This window comes from Phocoena sinus, chromosome 16 (assembly GCF_008692025.1).
Source record: "Phocoena sinus isolate mPhoSin1 chromosome 16, mPhoSin1.pri, whole genome shotgun sequence".
NCBI lineage: Eukaryota > Metazoa > Chordata > Mammalia > Artiodactyla > Phocoenidae > Phocoena > Phocoena sinus.
This window is the reverse complement of record NC_045778.1, coordinates 8,334,587-8,356,120: the sequence shown is the minus strand read 5'-3', so window position 1 is coordinate 8,356,120 and position 21,534 is coordinate 8,334,587. Positions and strand designations below refer to the sequence as shown.

General features: G+C 38.5%; 1 protein-coding gene across 1 annotated transcript in view; it reads right to left on the bottom strand.

Annotated features, from left to right (window-relative positions):
* RYR2 (ryanodine receptor 2) overlaps positions 1–21,534 on the bottom strand; it is a 644,069-nt gene that overhangs the window by 309,871 nt on the left and 312,664 nt on the right. The window contains 6 exon segments of the mRNA XM_032609082.1: positions 1,404–1,487; positions 9,099–9,202; positions 13,289–13,393; positions 15,146–15,362; positions 16,422–16,614; positions 20,546–20,787. Of these exon segments, the coding sequence (XP_032464973.1) occupies positions 1,404–1,487; positions 9,099–9,202; positions 13,289–13,393; positions 15,146–15,362; positions 16,422–16,614; positions 20,546–20,787 (945 nt within the window).

The window sequence follows — 21,534 nt, the reverse complement described above, 5'->3', positions numbered from 1 at the left end:
TTACTTGGAACATCACGTTCTCATGTTTTTTCAACTTTTCACGTTCTGAATTTCTCGATGTGTCTCCTCTAGCTGGGTTTTATTTTTGCGAGGTGTATACAACGTGAGTTATCTTTCTGAATCGAATCTGACAATCACTGTATCTTACCTGGAGAATTTCACTGATTTCCATTTATTGAGATTAATGATATATTTGGGTGTATACCTGTCATATTTTTGTTTTTACAAATAACTATTTTTGGATACACACAAGAGAATATACTTTAAAGCGTTCTAATGAAATGAACTCCATTAACCCACCACCATGGTAAAAATTAGAACATTACCAACACCTTGTATTTATCTGTGTGCTCCTCCCCTTTCAACACCCCTGCCTATACTCCAACAAAGGTAGTTACTATCCAGAATTATGATGCCACTGCTTTAGAAAAATAGTCTTATCAAATAAGCATATATCCCTAAAAATATGTACATGTTTTATGCATATATAGTTTTGAGCCTCAAAACTAGTCCTATACTTTATATATATAACCTTGTAGGATATGCTGTTATACATATTTTTTAATGGAAGGCCTGAGTAAAAAGGTTCGGTGGCCTAAAGGACCTGCTAGAATTTGCACTCGCATAGCAAGCACATGGTTTCTACCTTAATTTTATGTTTATCTGGGGGTGACTGATAGAAATTATGGAGTGGCTACTTTGTTTTTATCTCCATGATATTACTTAGCACATGTCCAGGCCTGCCATTTACAACATGCAGGCCTCGGAAGAGTGGCTTGAATACTTAAACTAAACTAAATAAAGAAAAAGTAATAATGTGTAACAGTTATCATTTATTAAGCACTTATACTCATTTCATCCCTAAAACTTCCCGTATTAGTACCTGTTAGCAGATGAGAAAGCTGAAGTTTTAAGAAGTTAAACAAGGTCACAGAGATTGTAGCATAGCAGGCAAAATAACTCCGAGAGCATCTAGTGCCTCAGTTTTCTCATCTTAAAGTGGAAATGATAACACTGACTGCGTAACTACTCCTAAAATACACTTTCTTTGTAAAAATAAATAAAATTATACATCTTCTGGTGGAAAGTGGGAAACCATATCCAATCAGTTAGGACGTGGGCATGCGTGTTCACACGCACATACACAAAACAAAAATAACACACTCGTAACACACCACCAAATATTTTGTGAGCTTGTTTCCCCTCTGGGCACTGTGATGGACTCTCACCCCACCATGGCCTTGATGCAGCCTCTAGTGTAACACAGCAAGCTTAAATTTTGAATCTGAATTTTATAGCTTACGTGTAAGCAAGGCATCTAGGATTCCATCAAGAGTTTTTTGGGTGCAGTAACACTAAAGTAAGGCACAGACTATTTCACATCGCTTAGACATTCAACTTACTTCTTCGGCAGCTTCATTTTTTTCACCTTTTCTTCGGTGTGTTCATCTGATATACCCACATGACATCCTAATGCCGACAAAGTCCTGGAAAAGAAAACCAGACATAAGCTGCAACAATTCCTTCCCTATGTCCAGAACAAGCCAACGTAACAGCAGCAGTCCACCTCGAATGCAGAGAGAAGTATTTTGTTTTAAAGCAAAAGGAAAGCTTACTTAGTCGTAAATTATTTACTGTTGAGTAATGAGTAGGACATTTGAAAATTTAATGTTTCAATTCAAACACAAAAAGGAACATATTGAAAAGTAAGTCTCTCTACAATCCCTTCCTTCTATTCCTGTTTCTTTCCCTAAAGGCACTGATTGCTACGAATTCCTGAATGTCCTGCTACAATCTATGCATATTCTAAAGCAGCTGTGTGTGTGTGTGTGTGTGTGTGTGTCGTTGTTGTTTCTGCTTTCCTCTTACGCATTGGTTATGTGTAAGAGTTCTCCACAATTTGCTATCTTGACTTTACAATATAACTTTGATATATGACTTTGACTTACTGTCCTTCATATAAAGCTGGTTTATTTTTCAATAGGTCTGAAGTGTCCCATTCACTGAGTGTGTCATAATGTCTTACCCAATTCTCTGTTCACTATCTTTTGTTATTACAAACAATGCTGCAATGAATAACCTTATACATTTAAATACATGTACTATATCCTTCATCTGTAGGATAAATTCCTAGACATGCAATTACTGGGTCACAGGGGTGGTACATTTCAGAGTTTGACAAATATTGCCAAATGTCTATAGAGCTGGTAATCATTTATATTTCCACCAGCAAGGTATGACACTGCCTATTTCCCATACCTGGCCCAACACAGAGTTATCAATTAATATGCTAATGAGATGTCTCATTTACAGTTTTAATTGGCATTTTTCTTCATATACGTGCCCTTGAGCACCTTTTTCGTATGCTTTGGCGATATCTGTATTTCCTTTTTTCTGTGAAAACATTCCTTGTTCACTTTTCTGTTAGATTTGGGTTTCGTTGTGGCAGTTCAGAAGCCCTTCAAACATATGAGATATGAGTTACAAATATTTTCTCCAGTTTGTTATTTGTCTTTTTACTTTCTTTATGCTGTTCTTTCTAGGCAGAGCGTTAAACTTGTTTTTATATAACTGAAATTTTCTATCTTTCAAAAATGGCTTCTGAGTTTTATGTGATACTTAAGAGATTTCCCAATTGTTAAATCACTTGAAGTAACCGTCCTTACTTTTTTGACGGGGAAGGGGTGGAGGAGGGAAGGCTATATGTCTTAAGGTAGAGATTTAACTTTATTTCCCAGATGGATACCCAGATCTGCACAAAATATTTACTGAATAATCCATTTTCACCACTTACTTGAAATGCTACTTTTATGATACACTGAAGTCCCCATATGTTTTTAAATCCTTTTCTGGACTTCCTAGTCTAGAAAATTCTCCCTTTCACATGACACATGGGGGTTCCAATTGGCCAGAAACAGTTTATCCAGTGTTTAGATACACTGTATTTTTTTACTCCCTTTAATGAATAAGCTTTTGCTGATTTTCCCAAGAAAGATCCTCACCATTCACATTTAGAACTCAACCGTATAAGTCCCCAGACTTAGGTAGAACAACACCCTTTACTATTCATGACAATGAGTGGTTCCACCTATCTCAACAGAATAAGATGCAACTGCATAAACTTTGTGGATGACAGAATTTCTAAGGTGGGTCAGTTGCAAAAGGAAGGTAGCAAGTATCTAAAATCCATCTATACTTACCCTCCATCACATTTAAAAAATGACAATATGGAGACAGATATAGATACACACACACACACACACATACACACACACACACACACACACACACACACACTGTTATCAAGTTAAATTTTAGGTTATATATGGCAAAATTGAGATGAGCCCGTGAAATTACCTTTGGAGTGTGAAACTGCAAAAATATGGATAGAGCAAGAGCTAACTGAAGCTATGAAATTATCTAAAGAATGTGCCGCTTCAGATGAGACTGACTGGCAACAGAAGAATCAAAAATTGACTCACAGAACAAACACAGGCTATGCTTATTCAAACACTGTCCAAGGAACAGGCAGTTTCCTGCCATCATCCTGCATTCATTTATCTATTCAGTAAGTATCTCTTGAAAGCCAGGTCCTGTGCTAAGTTCTGGGGATAAGGCTACAGGCCGGTGAGGACCAAGACAAAAATTAACTATAACACAGTGTCTTGCATGCAGTGACATACGTACAGGGCTATGAAAGGGTCAAGTAGGATCCCAAAGCCAGCTCTAAGGGGAACTCAAGGGTGACAGTAACATTGGGATTTATCTTAAATCCAGGTAGTTAAACTTCTGAGTGCATGCCTACCAAGCAATCTGATTATAACGTATGGAGAACCCTGCCTAATACATTAAGTGACGATAATGGCTAGCACTGTATGACCATCGCTACAATCCAGTTTTAGAATATTTCCATCACCCCATCAGATTCTCCATGCCTGTCTGCAGTCAACTGATCATCCCCACCGTTCGAGCAATCATAAATGTGCTTTCTGTCTCTAAAGAATTGCCTTTTCTGGGCTTCCCTGGTGGCGCAGTGGTTGAGAGTCCGCCTGCCGATGCAGGGGATGCGGGTTCGTGCCCCGGTCTGGGAAGATCCCACATGCCGCGGAGCAGCTGGGCCCGTGAGCCATGGCCGCTGAGCCTGCGCTCCGCAACGGGAGAGGCCACAATAGTGAGAGGCCCGCGTACCGCAAAAAAAAAAAAAAAAAAAAAAAAAAAGAAGAATTGTCTTTTCTGGACATTTCATCTAAATAGAATCATACAGTATTGACTCTTTCATGTCAGGCTTCTTTGACTTACGTTCTTTAGGTTGATCCGTGCTGTAATGCACATTAGTAGTTTATTTCCTTTTATCGTTAAATAGTATTGCATTGTATGGCTCTACTACATTTTGTTTATCCATCCATCGGCTGATGGATGTTCGCAGTTTTTCCAGTTTGGGGATGTTATGTATAATGCTTCTATGAACATGTCTTTGTGTCAACATAGGCTTTCATTTCTCTTGGGTAGGTACGTAGGAGTAGAATTGCTAGGTTGTATCATAAATTTATGTTTAACGTTTTAAGAAACCACCAAGTGGCAGGGCCATTTTACATTCCCATCTGTAATACATGTAGATTTCAGTTTTTTTTTCTGTATCTGCACCAACACTGAGTGTATCTGTCATTTTGATTATGGCTATTCCAGCATGTGTGCGGTAGTATCTCATTGTGACTTCGTTTGCATTTTCCTAATGACTAATGATGTTGAGCATCTTTTCGTGTGCTTATCAGCCACTCGCATATCTTCTTTATTAAAATATATACTCAAGCGTTTTGCCTGTTTTTTAATTGGGCCGTATGTATTCTTATTACAGAGTTGTAAGAGTTACCTATATATTCTGTGTACAAGTTCTTTATCAGGACTTGTATGATTTACTACAAACCCTATAAATGTAAACTTACATGATTTATAAATATTTTCTCCCAATCTGTGGCCTGAGTCTCCATCTCCTATGTGGTTTCTTTTGTATTACAAAAGGTTTTACTTTCAATGAGATCCAGTGTATTGATTTTGTTTTCTTTTATGGATCTCATTTTGGGCATCATATCTAAGAACTCTATGTCTAACCCAAAGAGACTTTTAAATGAGAACAACAGACCATTTAAAAATCTATTCAATGCTATCAACCACACCAAGTTCTCTGAGTAAGAACTCTTTGGTCTTTATATTATCTTCATTAAAACCATTTTATTTGACTTAACACCGTTCAACTCACCCATTTAAAATGGTTTTAAAGTCTGCAGAGGGTGGGGAGAGAGCAGCGTGAGCTGTGGAGCTTGTGCAGAGGTTAGCAGAGAGGAACAGAGTATGGGAAGTGGAAAAGGACGAGCTGGAGGTGGGCTCTCCATCTGATTCCTGTGCTTCCCACAGTAACCTGCATATGCATTCAGCACATATTTGCTACAAGATTAAGTGGCAATAATTGGTTCAGTGCTGCAATTTAGCACTTCGAGTATATGACCACCGACAAGAAGAGGAAACAGACTGGCACAAAGCCACAGAGAGAACAGGAGGCACCCTGTCTGTGATTACCATTTGGTATACAAAAGCCTGGCTAGAGACTGAGCTTTATTGCTTATTCGTTGGTTCATTCATTCGAGAAACACTTACTGAGCTCTGTGTAAAGTTCAAAAGATGGTGAATAAAATCAAAATCAGATGCCTGCCCTCAAGAAACTTAGGTCTGGTGGAGTGGAGAGGCCGTCCTGTGATTATACATAGCTGGACGGTTTCTATGCTGAGAGATACAAACAGGCTGAGTGCCTATGAAAGGGGGCTTTATTGAATCAAGGAGCTCAGCAAATGTTTCCCGAAGAAGCGACCCAAGATGTAAAGGATGAGAACAGGGCATGGAGGGGAGCATTCCAGGAAGTGGACGTAAAGAAGGGGAAAGGAACGTGCAAACAGGTGTGCAAAACAAAGTCTAGTGTGATGGCAAGCAAGGAAAAAGAAGAGCATCTCCTACGTGATGATGGTGGTAAGAAGGGAAGCAAGACCTTGCAGGACCACTGGGCAAATTAAGGTACTGCCTTTATCTTAAGAGCAATGGGAAGCCATTAGAAGAATTCAAATAGGGAGAAATGACACTAAATATTTGAAAAAGATCAGAGTACAGAATGGGTAAGAGAAGAGCTAGCTTAATATTTCAACTGGATCTGTCAGGACAGTTTTATAGTTTCAGGTGGGGAATAATGGTAGCTTAGGCTAAAGACATGGAAGCAACCTCAATGTCCCTCAATAGATGAATGGATAAAGAAGATGTGGTACATATACACAATGTAATATTACTCAGCCATAAAAAAGAATGAAATAGTGCCATTTGCAGCAACATGGATGGACCTAGAGATTATCATACTAAGTGAAGTAAGCCAGACAGAGGAAGACAAATATCATAGCATTTGACTTATATGTGAAGTCTAAAAAAAAAGAAAGACACAAATGAACTTATTTACAGAACAGAAACAGACCCACAGACATACAAAACAAACTTACGGTTACCAAAGGGGAAAGGGAGGGGAGGGATAAATTAGGCGGTTGGGATTTACACATATTACTATATATAAAATAGATAACCAACAAGGACCTACTCTATAGCCCAGGGAACTATATTCAATATCTTGTAATAAACTATAATGGGAAAGAATCTGAAAAAGAATATACATACATATACATATATATATATGCATATACATATATATATGCGTAACTGAATCACTGTGCTGTACACCTGAAACTAACACAACATTGTAAATCAACTAGACTTCAACTTAAAAAAATGGTAGCTTAGGCTAGGGTGGTACAGCGCTGTTCTGGAAGAGGGTGTCAGAATTTCTGCAGTGCTGTACAGCACACAGATGATCATTCAAATTGGAAGTAAGCTGTCTTTTTCAACAATTTACGTGATAAAAAAAAATCACAGAAAGAGCAACAAAAATTCACATTCACACGAAATCACCCAACATCCAAAATAAGGAATATTCTGAAATAATCGTTTGCTTATTTGTCACTTGGCACTCCTGAGAATTTAAATGAGTAAAGTTGCTAATCCCACCCACAGTCTTTTTTTTTTTTTAAACTGAACTTTATGGAGTGCTTCTTCTGTTAGGCATTACGGTGCTAGAGGCTTTATCAGTATTGTATCATTTAGTCCCCACTACAATTCCATAAAGTAGATACACTATGATCCCCATTTTAAACTGATGTTAAAAAGTCTAAGGTTCAGAGAACCTAAGATTCCCTTGGTAGGAGCAAGTCCTTAAATCTAGACCATCCAACCATCTAGGCTCTGTGTTCTTACCCACTCTGCTCTAGTGCCTATCAACTAACCAAGTGAATAAGGGAAATACATAAAGTACTGTACTTTCTTTAACTACTGGAATTGGGCATAGTGTGAATTTTGGAGAAATAGGAGCTCTTTTCCCCCTAATTTAAATTTTAAAGAAACAAGTGAAATTAGTTCATCATAAAACCATACAAATATTAACAAATATGAAAAGGGTTATTAGCATTCTCCATAGGCAACAGCACCATGGTACGTGCAGTCTGATGATTAATCAAACCAGCCCCAGTAGCTGTTAGGAATGAGATTAGGTTATGTGTAGCAGTCAAAGGCTCAACATACCAGGGAGACTGGTATGGAGATCTCTACATTCCAGGCTTCCCAGGATTTGCCTAGCTAGCTTAGCTGTCAATTGCTAAAATTATAGGGAATGTACCGCAAATTTAACTAAAATATCTTGGGCCGTGAACTTTCAATAAAAACATTTTGTTGTAAAAGATGGGCAAATAATGGGCTGACGTGAGTTAGCAAGCTAAATGTACAAGCTTCACATCAAGACCACAAAGGAAGACAGGAGACCCTGAAGAGGTGGTCACAGTGATGTGTTCTGCATTCCTTATTACAGGCAAGCTTGGTCATTTTTTACCTGTAGTGGTTTCTCAATTCACTCGATTTGTATATACTCCTTTTCCTTTTAAGTTACTAGTAGAACCTAAACTCATTCTAGGCCCAATTTGTTAATTTTCATAAGGAAAATCACTACCAGATCTTTGAAGATATATACCTGGACCCAAATCCTAGAATCTGAAACAGTGTCTAAGTTTTATGTTCTGGGTCTTTGGTAAAATAACTTCAATAGAACTAGCTCTTTGCACTTAACAAAACTGAAACAAAACAGAGAAAGGACAAAAGTATTGGTTTATTCCTAACATAAGCAGGTTTTGAGATAAGTGACCTATTGGAACAAATCCAGTTCTTCGAGGCCATCCAGGATGGAAAAGTGCAAAACTATATACTTAATAAGGTACTTCCTAAGTACTTGGCTGATTTGACAGTTGTCTAACCATCACTGAGTTAATGAAAGGACCCTATCTTCTGATCACGCATCACCAAGCCTTACAGTGAAAAACTGTTCTAGACTAGAAGCTAGAGAAGCTGGATCCCAGTCCCAGCACAGCTACTAACTAGCTGTCAGGGCATTTGACAGCTCTATGAGAATCCCCGGCTGTGACATCACTGGTAAACCTGAAATAATAACACTCACAGCCCAGTGTGCTGCTAGGAAGATTCACCCAATACCTGTAAGTGAGAGTGTATGTGAAAAGGCAAAGCTCTAAATAAATAAACATACTAATTAGTATAAAGCATCATATGGTATTACCACTAACACTAATAATAAATGCCATTATTCAAAGCTCAATGCAATATCTTAAATTGGTATAAAAATTTCTAAACACTTGTTCAAACCTTCATCTACCTAGTCACACACTGGTAACAATTTATGACTGACATTCTGAGGAGCACTGCATCCAATGCCAAAATCCTTGTATTCCGAAATACCCATAAACATCTGTAGAATACTCTTTGGGAGATACTTACATAGAGCACAAAGACATAAAGTTAATATGCTCAAAGTCTGTTCCAAACAAATATTGATCCAATCTACCAATGCATTATGGAAATTTCTAACCGGAATTAAAATGAATGAAAGCATGATATCAACACTTGGTTTCTTTCGTGTAATACAGATAGGAAGATAGGAAATTTAAGACACTCACTTCAGGGTCTCAAGCGACATCTGTAAGTTGTAATTGCGTTCCTGTTCAGGCAGCTTGCAGAACTCCACCAGACACGGGTGCTGTCTCTTATTGTCATCTCTAACCTGAAACAGAACAGGATATCGACATATAATAGTTTCTAAGGTCAGATACTAGCAATGGTAATCTAATTGCATGAAGGAAAGCGAAGGGGGAAGCAAGGAGGGAAACCCAGACCATCACCCCAGCTAAGCTGCCTCTGTCATCTCCCAGGCACGGCTAATATTCGAGGTCAGTGGTCAAGCCTGGCATTGTCTGGGCTTCCTGATGTCTTCCATTTGGCACCGTTCCTGGCCCCAGTGTCCATGCCTGCTCTACCCTGAATCCCCCATGCCCACTCTCCCAGCAACTTCCAGCATTTCCTTCAATCTTACTTCCTCAATGAGGCTCATTCTGTCCGCCTTCCTAATATGCCAATCTGCCCACCCACCCTACTTTCATTTTCCCGTAACAGATACCACCTGCGAACAGACTAGGTCTTTATTTATTGCATTACTGTCTATCTCCCTGCAACTAGAATGTATAACCAAAGGAACAGGAATTTGATCTCTTCTGCTTTTTGACAATGTGTTCCCAACACCTAGAACACGCCAGGTACAACGGCAAGGCACGGAACAAATATTTGTAAACTGAAATGAATTCTAGGTAAGAAGGTGTAGTAATCACTTAGTTTTGATGTGCAGGAAGTTTTACGTGTTTAGAGCCAAACAGATTAGAGACATCAATTAACATCATGACTGATTGACACAAACTCTTGGAGGTGGTTCCAGCTGTTCATTCCACCCCATGTAAGCTACTTCTGCTCTCACAAATCACTCCAGTGCTTTACCGAAGTCAGTTAACATCCCACAGCCATTTTTCATATTAATCCTTGAAAACGTGGATTAGCAATCAGAATAAACTAAATTCAAGATTTTAGGGATGAATTAATGAGAAAGATGTTCTGTACCCTTGCATTAGTAATTAGGTTTTTATCTTCTTAGAGACCTAAATTACACAGGCATTACTGCCGTGGTGACACCACAATCACAGCCATATGCTGTCAGGGAACAAATTACTCCATGGTAATAATTACCAGGCTTTATAAATGCCACATAAAATGTAGGTAAACACGAGTAAGAATTTTTTTTTAAGTTTTCAGGAGTCGCCAAGTTAAAAACAAGATAGTTATTCCTTTCTTTCCAGTGATCATTGCAAATGAACAGGACTTACACAAAAGCATATAGTTTATTTACTTATTCAAGTGTGTAACTTTGGAAATGAAATCTAGAGTTACAAAATGTAACACTAAATTCTAAACATGAAGGTAAAAATGAACATGCCCAATTCCGGAGATAATTTAATCTGTGTTCGTGTAATTTCCACTTCCCCTCTATTCTCTACGCCAGAGAGTAACTGACCCCATCATCCTCTCGGGTGTCCAAGCTAAAACCAGAAATCTACCCAGATTTCCTTCCCTCTCTTATCCACATCCCATAGTGGAACTTCAAAACATCTGCAGTCATGTCTCTCCAGCCCCACTGCCGGCACACAGTTGGGAAACTCACAACCTCTCACCTGGGCCACCTGAGTCCTCTCCCTGACCCCTTTTCCTGCCTCCAGGCTCACTGCTCTTCCACAAAAACAGCAGAGCAAATATTTACCACCTCCTGGAAGCCCTCCCTGATTTCACCAGAAAAGCTGTAAATATTCCTCCCTCACAGTTAGCATCTCCATTACAGTACTTAGCTTGTAATTTTTTGTGTATCTATCACTCAGCTAAACCAGAAGCTCTTAAAAAAGGCAAACTGACTAAAACAAGGTCTTTTCAATTCGGTGACCCCAGTACCAAGCACATCAGGCGAATACTAGGCAAAAGGGACGCACGAATGCCTGAATGGACAGGCCTGATGTTATTCCATAAAATAGAGCTCTTACATGATGCTCCTGTGAAACACATGCAAAGACATTTAAAGAAACTAAGTTCTTTCCAAAAAGTAAAAACAAACAAAAACCCCCAACTTATTCAACAGTTCAAACTGCTCTAAAGTAAAACACAGTTGAACACTTCATTTAAAATGTCAAAGAATTTATGGAATTAGTCTCAACAACAGGGATGTACCTAAGTCTAGACTAACAGAGATGATAAAGTCAGGGATGGTGGCCACTTATCTGAAAGGAGTTTTAGGAAAGCCCTTGTAAAAGAAGCAGGACACAAGGTCAATTATTACACAGTAGAACAATGTGAAATCTCCTCATGTGTCAGTTTGAGACTCTCCCAAATTGCTGACCCTCTGACATGATACCTGGAGCTGTGCCTGCCCAGAATGAGCCCTAAGAAAACAACCGTTTCGTTCTACCAGCAAGTATTTGAGTATGTTCCTTTTCCCAGGAAAGGTGCCAGGTGCCAGCGCTACAGCAACAGACTAAGTGCTTAATCTCCACCCTGGAGGCCCAATAAACATAAAGCCCAAGGTTGCTTTAACCAACCAGGACCAGGTGAAGGATAACTGGCAGCAACCAGGATGGCTCAGAGGCACCGTATTCTCTTTCAGCATCTACAGACTAGCAGCATTAGAAGGTATGGTATTGAAATAAACCGGATTTAACTGCAAAAATAGATAATAGTGAGACCTTATATTTCCTCTTTTTTTAAAAGAAGAAACATAAGTAAGTTCACTGTAGAACGTAATCATTTAGGCAACCTTTAGAAGCTTGCGATAGAAATCATCTTTCTTGAGCATAAGTGACCTGTTAAACAGTTCCTGTTACTGTACGGGTTTTTTTTTTTTTTTTTTTTTTTGGAGCGGAGTTGTTATGAGATGTTTTTAAATCCTAGCCTGTAATTATCTTTCTCCAAATTTTGTCCGTAACTCAAATCTCTGCCTCATCTTGAATCTTGTGGTAAATTCTGTCAGTAACTCCTCTGGTAATTGACTAGGTACACCTTCAGGGTATCTCTCCTTTTACTGACTTTGACTGATGGTAAATATCTTCTCTAGCATTTACTCATTTCCTCTATTTTTAAAAGTCCATGACTATAGCACAAAACTATATACTTAACAAGGTAACTTTGTAAGTGCTTGCTGATTTGACAACTGTCTAACCATTACTCAGTTAATGAAAGGATCCCATTTCTGATCATGCTTCAGTAAGTCTTAATAGTGAAAAACAATTCTGGACTAGAAGCTAGAGGACATACATCCTAGTCTTAGCACAGCTACTAACTAGCTGTCAGGGCATTTGACAGCTCTATGAGAATCCCCGGCTGTGACATCACTGGTCAAACTGAAATAATAACACACAGCCCAGTGTGCTGTTAGGAAAATTAACCTATTACTTGTAATCGGGAGTATATGTAAAAAGGCAAAGCTCTAAATAAACAAACATACTAATTAGTATAAAGTATCATATGGTATTATCACTAATACTAATAATAAATGTCATTATTCAAAGCTCAATGTAATAAGTATGACTGGCTGAATACACTCATTTCTATATTCAGTCAAATATAAGAAAGTGTTACAACCTTTGGGATACTTAGGCTATTGATATCATAAAAATGAAAGTGTTGCCACAGTCCTGCTAAAAAACATATGCTACGCTGGGATTACACGGGAAGTTGTTTTGGTTTTATTTCATCTAAATTTTATTGATAAACTGTAAACTAAGTTCTCTGAAAAACAATCATTTGGAAATGCATGCAGTCATTATTTCTCAGCCTCTCTTCCACTTACGAAACCAACTTGAATCTTTGCCAAGAGGACTTACACTGCTACGTACAATGGGGACTAAAAGAAGTGAAACATCGGAGGAGGAGAGTAAACTGACTTCTTTCCATTTTCAGTTTTCACTTTCAATTTCAGTTTTCTTCCTGAGTTCCTTAGAAATCAATGCCTATTGTCTGTATACGTTAACCTTGATTTAACAATGTAACTTTCAGCCTGAAGACATAACTTTTCAACTGTCTAGGCAACTAAGCCATCCTTCAATGAACCCGCCACTAATGTCATTCCCTCTCATAAAGAAAAAATGCTCAAAAACTAAAGTGTAGGGGAAAAAATATCAATCGGATCGACTCATGTCACCACGTAGCAGGATGAGTGAGAAGAAGTTATGTTTTCAGAAAGATGCATTAACAGAATCTAAAAATAATTTACAAAATTATGTACCGGACCATACTGCCAGCCAAGTTCAATTTTATTCATAACCCAGAGTTCATGGATATTCTCTGCCAGCTTTTCTCTTATCCTCTCCAGGTGGGGAGGCAACACAATCTAAAATTGAAAAAAAGAAAGAGAAAACACATCAGAAAGAAATGCAAGAAAATGCAGTGTTAATCGTCCTCACTGTGAGTTGAACCAAATATAACAGTCTCATCAACCATTAAAATATAATCATATAACAAGGTTCCAAACCATCTAATCTAAATTTGTAAAACTAGGTATCTAAGCAATTAATAGGTAAATTTGGGGAAATTATGAATGAAAGTTAGAAAGAAAGAAAACAGAGTATTGCTGAGGACAGCCATCATTAAGAAAAAAGTCCTAATGGATTTGGCATAACCACCAGAATATGCATTATTTAAAAAGAGAAATCATCCCAGAGTTCTTAAACCAAGCTGGCCAGCACCCACCGGCTAGAATGAAGGCAATTCAGTGTCCAAAAGATAATCCGCTCGCTCTCTGTGTCTAGAAATATCTGTTGGCAGTGATTTATGTTTTCCCTAACTCTGTTACTTTTAGTGGTTTCCAAATATAAGCCTCAGGTGAAAAAATCTGAACCTGTTCCCATTAAAAAGGGGAAGTTTAACAGCCTCTTCATAACACAAAATGGTTTTCCAGGTGACGGGTTGGCTGTGCACACCTGGCGATGTACTGGCACGTGCCCCACAAGCAGTCCCTCAACACAGAGAGCAGGCAACTGCCCACCATGCCCATGGATGCGGCAGAGTTTCCACAGGGGGCAGGTCATCCCTGTCTCCTTCCCTCCAAACAGTAGAGGTTATCCAGGGCTCAGGAAATCCTAAATGTGCTAGTGACCGCACAGAATCCCACTGTCCATTCCAGTCCATTTCCATCCTCCAATCGGGCTTACCGCTCAACTCTGGTAGCGCCATACACACCCTGCCACGTTCCAGCGATGGCAACACAAACTGAATTTTAGCCATGAACAAAGCTTGTTTGTTTATGTTACTGCATCACATACAAATCCAGCAGGGAGAGACAAGAAATATGGTTCAAGGAACCAAACAATGGAAGCTTCTGAGGCCTGCTATTAATTCTCTTTCAGACTTCAGACATTTCTCTCATCTTCAAAAGCTAATGAACAAACTATGAATATCTAACCAACCGGAATGAAGTTACTTCACCATTAAAATAGAGCAATACTTAATTCATTGTCAATGTCAGGATACTTTCAAGTCTATGAAAGAGAAAAGCAAGAGTAACTGCTAACATTGCTTGGGTGCTAACATGGCTTCGGTGCTTATTTGCAAAGTACTGTGCCTATGTGTTATTTATTAACTATGTCGAACGTACTCTGAACATCCCAATGAATGTGATGAGTAATTTTCTCAAGTCCCAGAGCATACATTCGATCCCAGGCATTTTGATCATAATCCTAGAGCTCACGATCTCAATCTCTACCCAAGAAAAAAGTCAGTTAAATCACTTCAAAATACCAAGTGTATCTAGATGGGGGAAGAAATTGAAAACTCCACCACTACCCTAGGTAAGTAAACAACACTCTAAAATTAGTAATGCATTACCTCAGGTTGTGGCCCATTAGTACATTATAAAGTCAATTTACTGGCTTGAAACCGCCCTTAAAAAACAAAATAGAATAGACTAGGCAAATGGCTAAGGGGACATGGTAAGGGTAAGCATTAGTTTATGAAACCGATTATACATATAAACTGTATTACTGTAAAATGCATTTGTATGGGTTGCAGGCAAAAGTTTGAAAGCTACTACATATGGGAATGACTGCAATTCAAACGTTGCCATCACAGCTGAGGATCTGGGTACCTGGCTGGTATCCACGGGGATCGGTGTGAAGGCGGCTTGTGTCAGGGAAACTGTGGGTCCCAGGAGGTCCCGTGTATATGTCCTTTCTTGCTTGTACTCTCGGCTGTGTTCCACTTTCAACTTTTCTTTTGGCAGAACAGCTTCATAACAAGGAGCATACCCGGGCGGAGGAAGGAACTTAAATTCTCCATGTCTCCCCCCAAGCAGAAAGCGTACCCTGAAAAGGATGCATGTCGGGGTCGGTTATATCTCTGGCATACAGAAAAGTTTCCTAATCAACAGAATAGAGGAATAAATTATGAGTACAAAATTAGCTTTGTCAGAAGGCACATTTTTTTCTAAGTACCACCATAATGTCAGTACATTAGAGATTAAGAGCCTCTAATCATAAAAGTAAAACCTGATTAAATTATGTTAATGGCTCAGCAAAAACTTATCACTCTCTGGAGAAATAATAAAAGCATATGCACTATATTCCTATGTGAATGAAATACCTGTTCATAGTATTTGGTCATTTAATGTCTCAAGGTGCCCAAATAATCGACAGAGAAAGAACAGACTTTCTAAATATCTGTATACTTAAAATTGCAGGGCTGGATGAGCTGATAAAAAGAAAAAATAGTCACAGTCCGATTTCCCTGTGAAATTCCTTAAAGGGGACTCAAATGATACTTCTACATACTAAATTATCACTTTGATTTCTCTTCCATCTGGTAGTAGCAAAAAAGCAAAGGGTTAGAGGAAAGTACCTTGACCCAGCTGACCATACGCAGATAATTTACAAGTATAGCAGGTAGAGGGTGACATGGAAAGGAGTCATCTTGACCTGATCAACCAAAAAACATGTGGTTTCTGTAGAAATGAGGGGGTTTGGAGTAGGGTAGAAGAATGTAATGAAAAGAAAAATTAATGAAAATAAATATGAGAAAATAAATGGTATTTTTAATGCAACATTGTTTATTTACCCTTATTAAATAAAAAAGTGAACTTAAATGGACTTGAACTATTTCAGGAACACTGGATAGAAGGATAGTCAGCAGATTGCATATCTAAATGGTTGGATATATGAACAAAGGATTCAGCCTCCTGAGATTCTCCTCTTAGGTGAATCTTATCTTCACCCTTCAAGGAAGGGGCAAAATGCCCTGTGGACGTCTAGACGCCCAGGAGTGAGAGAGAGAAGTTTAGCAAAGCAAGTGTGATGGCAGTGCAGAGTCTTCCATGAAAGAATGAGAAGTGAGAAGGCAAACAGAGCAAAAAACATAGAAATACTAACTTGATTCCAGCAGAGAAACTGACAACTGGAAAGAAGAGGCCATCAATGTTGAAATTCTCAAACATGCCTTGAACAGGTTGTCCGTTAATTCGGAAGGAGATGCTTGGGGCACTTAGATCTAAACAGCAACTGATGACATCATCAGTTCTCAACAGATGCTGGTTTGGTGAGCTGACAGTACGGGCAATACAACCTATGGGGAAACACATTAAGGAGGGTAATGCATCTTTATCTCAGAGAATCATCTTCAGAACCTGAGTCAAAGATCTGAATAGGCAGTGACAATCACCAAACGGTACTGGACTAGACTAAATCTTGAATGCATATTAATGTTATATGGCAAATCCTTTACCAAAAAAATCTGTTACTTTTTTCAGGAGCCATGCTGCTATCTTTATTGTAAAATGGTCCTTCTGACATGCAGAAAGTTTTGCATGCAGATGGATGGCATGTGATGCTGATATCATCTTACAGCTGATAATATAATGATGTCAGGGGAAAATCTCTAGGGAAAGGCTTGAAGTCAAATTGCTACTTTATCACCTACTACTTGTATGACCATCAGCACACTACTTAAGCTCTATAAACCTTGATTTCTTGTAAACCAAATTCCATCACCTTGTAGAGCTGTTATGATGATTAAATTAATAGTTTATAAGAACAGTCTCAGACACAGCAGGTATTTATTTCAGTCCCCTTCTCAAAGATTAAATCCATTTTGTTTTATAACATAAAAATATAAAGGGATAATGAAAGCAGAAAATGTGCTCATTTGTGCATTGTTTATTGAGAGACAGTACGTGTCAACTGGTTTGTTGTTCTATAATTTATTTCATACAAGGTCTTGGTTGGCTTCTTAAGTAGGATACAGCAGAATACAAGTTGAGGCATGAAAATGATATTTGATAAATGTCATTTCTTGCCGTAGCCAGCCTATAACCTATGCCCATTCTTGACTGTGTCATAACTCCTTGGCCGATTAGTCCCACGGGCACAATGGAAAACAGGAAGGTAAGGTCCTCCCAAACACACATGCTCACAAATGCAAACATACAAAATTTCTCAATTTGAGCAAAGACAAAAATAGATTTGATGGTGCAAGCTTTGCATTTTTTAGAACACCTTTTAAAAATTTCTAGCATGCCAAGATTTCTACCAACAGCATATCTGAAATGCCAGTAGTAGAGCATATCTACATTTTAAACTGTGTACTTTTAAAAAATTTTACCAATATTCAAATCTGCGAGCAATACATTCGTTATCAGGTGGTCCCTCTAGAATTCCCTGGATATAATAAAGGCAGCTTGTTAAACAAAAGTCACACAAAAGCAACAGAACTCACAGATAAAGGTCTATATCCCTGTTTGTATTCAAGATCTGTAGCTGATGTTATTAAACATATTTACTATAATCCAAATATATTGCTCAATCTGAGGGATACTATAATGCTAATACTGATGACCATGGTTAACTGTTTTGCAATGACTGAAAGAAACAGGTAAGAGAGATAAGGTCACTAGTGACCAGCCTAAGTCCACAGTTTCAATGCACTCACACTGCTGAATCCACTAGGAAGCATTTTAAGGTTGCATTTACATAAACTCAGATCAAATCCATATGAGAACTATATTCCTGTTCACTGCATTAGCCAGAAAAGAAGATAGCAGTGGTCTGATTCATAGGTCCTGTAAGAATCCTTACCCGTCTTTCCCATACTGTTCTATGACATTCCTCCATACTTTTATACTTAAATTCTCCAAAAGCACCAAGGTTTTTCACACTTTTGGGCCTTACAAACACAGGATGTGGATGCCCCAATCGAGGGGTCCCCAACCCCCGGGCCGGCATCGGGCCGCACAGCAGGAGGTAAGCAGTGCAGAGAGCGAGCGAAGCTTCATCTGCCGCTCCCCATCGCTCCCATTACCGCCTGAACCATCTCCCACCCCCCAGCCCCGTCTGCGGAAAACTGTATTCCACGAAACTGGTCCCTGGGGCCAAAAAGGCTGGGGACTGCTGCCCCAATCCAATTCTCATTCACACAAGGGGAACACAGCAATGCTATGCAAAGTTTAAGTTGGGAAGAAGAAATGAAGACAGAGCTCAAAACTTTTGCTGATAAGCCAAATTCTGGTTACAAGGAATATCTCCACCCTCCAGTCACAAAAAGTTAAGTGTTCTCTCTCAGAAATCACAGATAGTTGATACTTTAAATTCTACTTCAACTATTAAAAAGAAAAGGAATAGGAGAGTGAACCCAAGAAGATTACGTGAATTACAGTGGATTTAACCACGTAACTCAGTCAGAAGCCAATTAGTTTAGATTTATCTTTGTTGATCCTGAATCTAAAATTAGCAATAGATCCCAGGGCTTGAGAAAACATAGCTTTCAACTACAGGCATGGTAGAGTGCATATTTTCTTGCCATTGGAAAAAACAGTCAAATATTTTCTCCTGATACAAAGTTTCAAGATGAATTTCTCTTGAAATTCCACAATGTAGCCTCTTTTCTGTGATACCTGCATAGATTCACTCAATATTTTTGTTGCTCTTATCACTCTGCTTAAAAGATACTTTGCCATGAAAGGCATACTGCATACACTTTCAACCCCAGAAGCTCTGGGTTCTTCCTCTGTGTTGACAGAAAAAGCTTCAAACTAAATGCAAACAGGAAAATGGTGAAGTGGCGTTATATGGCTAAAATAATGAGATGCAATTCAGCATTTTTTTTTACCAGTGTAATGTTTTGTTTCGTTTTTCCCCGAATCTCTGTGTAATGGGAAAACAAGTGAACACGCTTCATTCATTCACCTGAGGACTCATTTTGTGTGGAGTGATACTCGAAGGTAGAGAGAGGGGATGATATCTGAAGATAATAGTTATATTATATATTATAAATGTATTATCAAACAGACATTAACCCTATTTCATCTTTGTCAGGTCTTCTGAGGCAGGGCTCTTTGCCTTTGTTTGGTGGGTAGAAAAATTCTGGAACAAACATTGTGACTCTCTTCTGACCAGCACCGTACACCTGTGTATAAGACACGCCACACTACAGCCTGGGTCCCAACCAGTGCCCCACAGGTCAGATGAAATATCCAACATACAGCTTCATCTCCTCCAGGCTACTGAGCTGTTGGCACCAAATAAAGGAAAAACTTAGAAAGTATTATTGTTCGATACAACCACATGGAGTGCTTTTCTTTATAAATTCCTTACCATAAACTCTTAGGTTTAATTAAATTTAATTTTAAATGTTCTTTTCATAATTTATGAGGCCTATAAAGCATTAATAAATGAATACCACTTGATTTGCCCATGAGAGGCAAAGTTCGGCTTTCTGTAATGTAAGGAACCTCTCTCTATTTTCTGTATGTTAAATGTGCTATAAAATATATCAGGCTCATTCTAAATGCAGCTTTATGAATACAAGCGTATGTCTGCAGAATTCAAATGAATTCCAATATCTACATAATCAAAAGGTAAACTTTTAAATAGAGCCAATCAAAATGCACGTTTTAATAAATCTGAAAAAAAGAGTACTATTTTTATATATTACTCATTTTTAATATACTTTCAACCATCAAAGCTTAGCGGTGGTAGCTAGTGAAATGAACTATTCATTCATTTTTAAACCATTCCACACTTCTGAAACAAAGCATCATTTTATTATGAGCTGACCCCTCACAATACACTTGACAAATTACCAATTCCTGACATGACATTACCCACCAGAAGATGGAACTTAGTCTATTTATTCCAATTATTTTCCAGGATTTGGTTTTGGTTCTTTTTTATATTGGAAGCTAAAGCTTCACACATATCAATTAAAACAAGTAGGAAACATTTAAGTTTTTGCACTTGATTCATGAATCAGAAAGCCACTTCTGAAGTATACCGTTCAAAGGCAAAGAAGTCTTTTGGAGAGGTACTATAATTGTAAGAGTTTTCTTTTTCCCCTAGTGAAATTCTGCTTTTTACTTAACACTCTCATCATTTCAGTGTTACATTTCTGAAATAAATGTACCTGATATGAACAGCACCAATACCAATAGCTTTTAGAAATGTCCAGTGAGGGCAAAAGATTTCCTTCAAAAACACTGTGAAAGAAAATGGATAGTACGTACCTGACCAGAGGTGAAGGCCATCAAATCCATAGGAGAAGAGGTCATCTCCGACACCATTTCCACCCCACTCCTCGCCCCCTCCAGGGTAGGGAGAGTACCCCTCCGTTGAAGCCCAGCCCACTCGCAGGTGAGTGGCTTCGGCGGTCACAAATGGCTCGGTGTGGTCCACCATCAACTCATAGTACCATTTCCTATACTGCGCAGACCCTTCGCTGACACCCAGAAAAATATTGGGCCTCATGCTTTAAAGAGATAGGAATAGCGTGTGAGAAAATCTGAATAAACCTTTCATTGTCTTAACTTACATTGTGCTATTCTGAATTAGTCCTGCTTCTCAAAGACATATATTACATATTAAATATGTTTCCTTAAGTACAACAAATTATTGGAGCAATCACTGAAGTCTGCAGTGACAGCCAACCTTACAGTTAACATTCAGACACTGATGTTTGCTTCTGGGATAACTTGGCAATGTCACTTAAGGGTCTATTATTTTTTCTTAATTGCTCTTCAGCATATTTTATATCGTTAATCATATTTAAGGGGAGGCACTCAGGACAGCACAGCAGGCCCTCGGACCTAATGGAGTTACTATTAATCCAGGACACAGAGACATTTTCCTAAGCTAAGCTTTGTGTCATACAGAGTTTGAGGCTGAAGCAAGTCACAGTGTTAGTGAAAGAACCAAGGTGATTAATCATCTTTGTGGTTCTCTATGCTTTGCTGTGAAAAGAATAATTTCTAGTTAGTTGTATTTAATTGCATTTTATGGAAGAACTTTTACCCTAAGTTAATACTAGGGATTAGTGAAAGTCTCAGAAAATACTGCTCATTAACGACAGGTCTATTATATAAAGAACCACAAAGGAAGTCTTAAATCAATCTTTTTTAAAAAATCACAATGTAGAAATATACACTAAACCCTACATTTTTGTTTGAACCAGAGTGAAGTAGCAAGTATTTCCTGGACAGCTGCTAAACACAGTGTA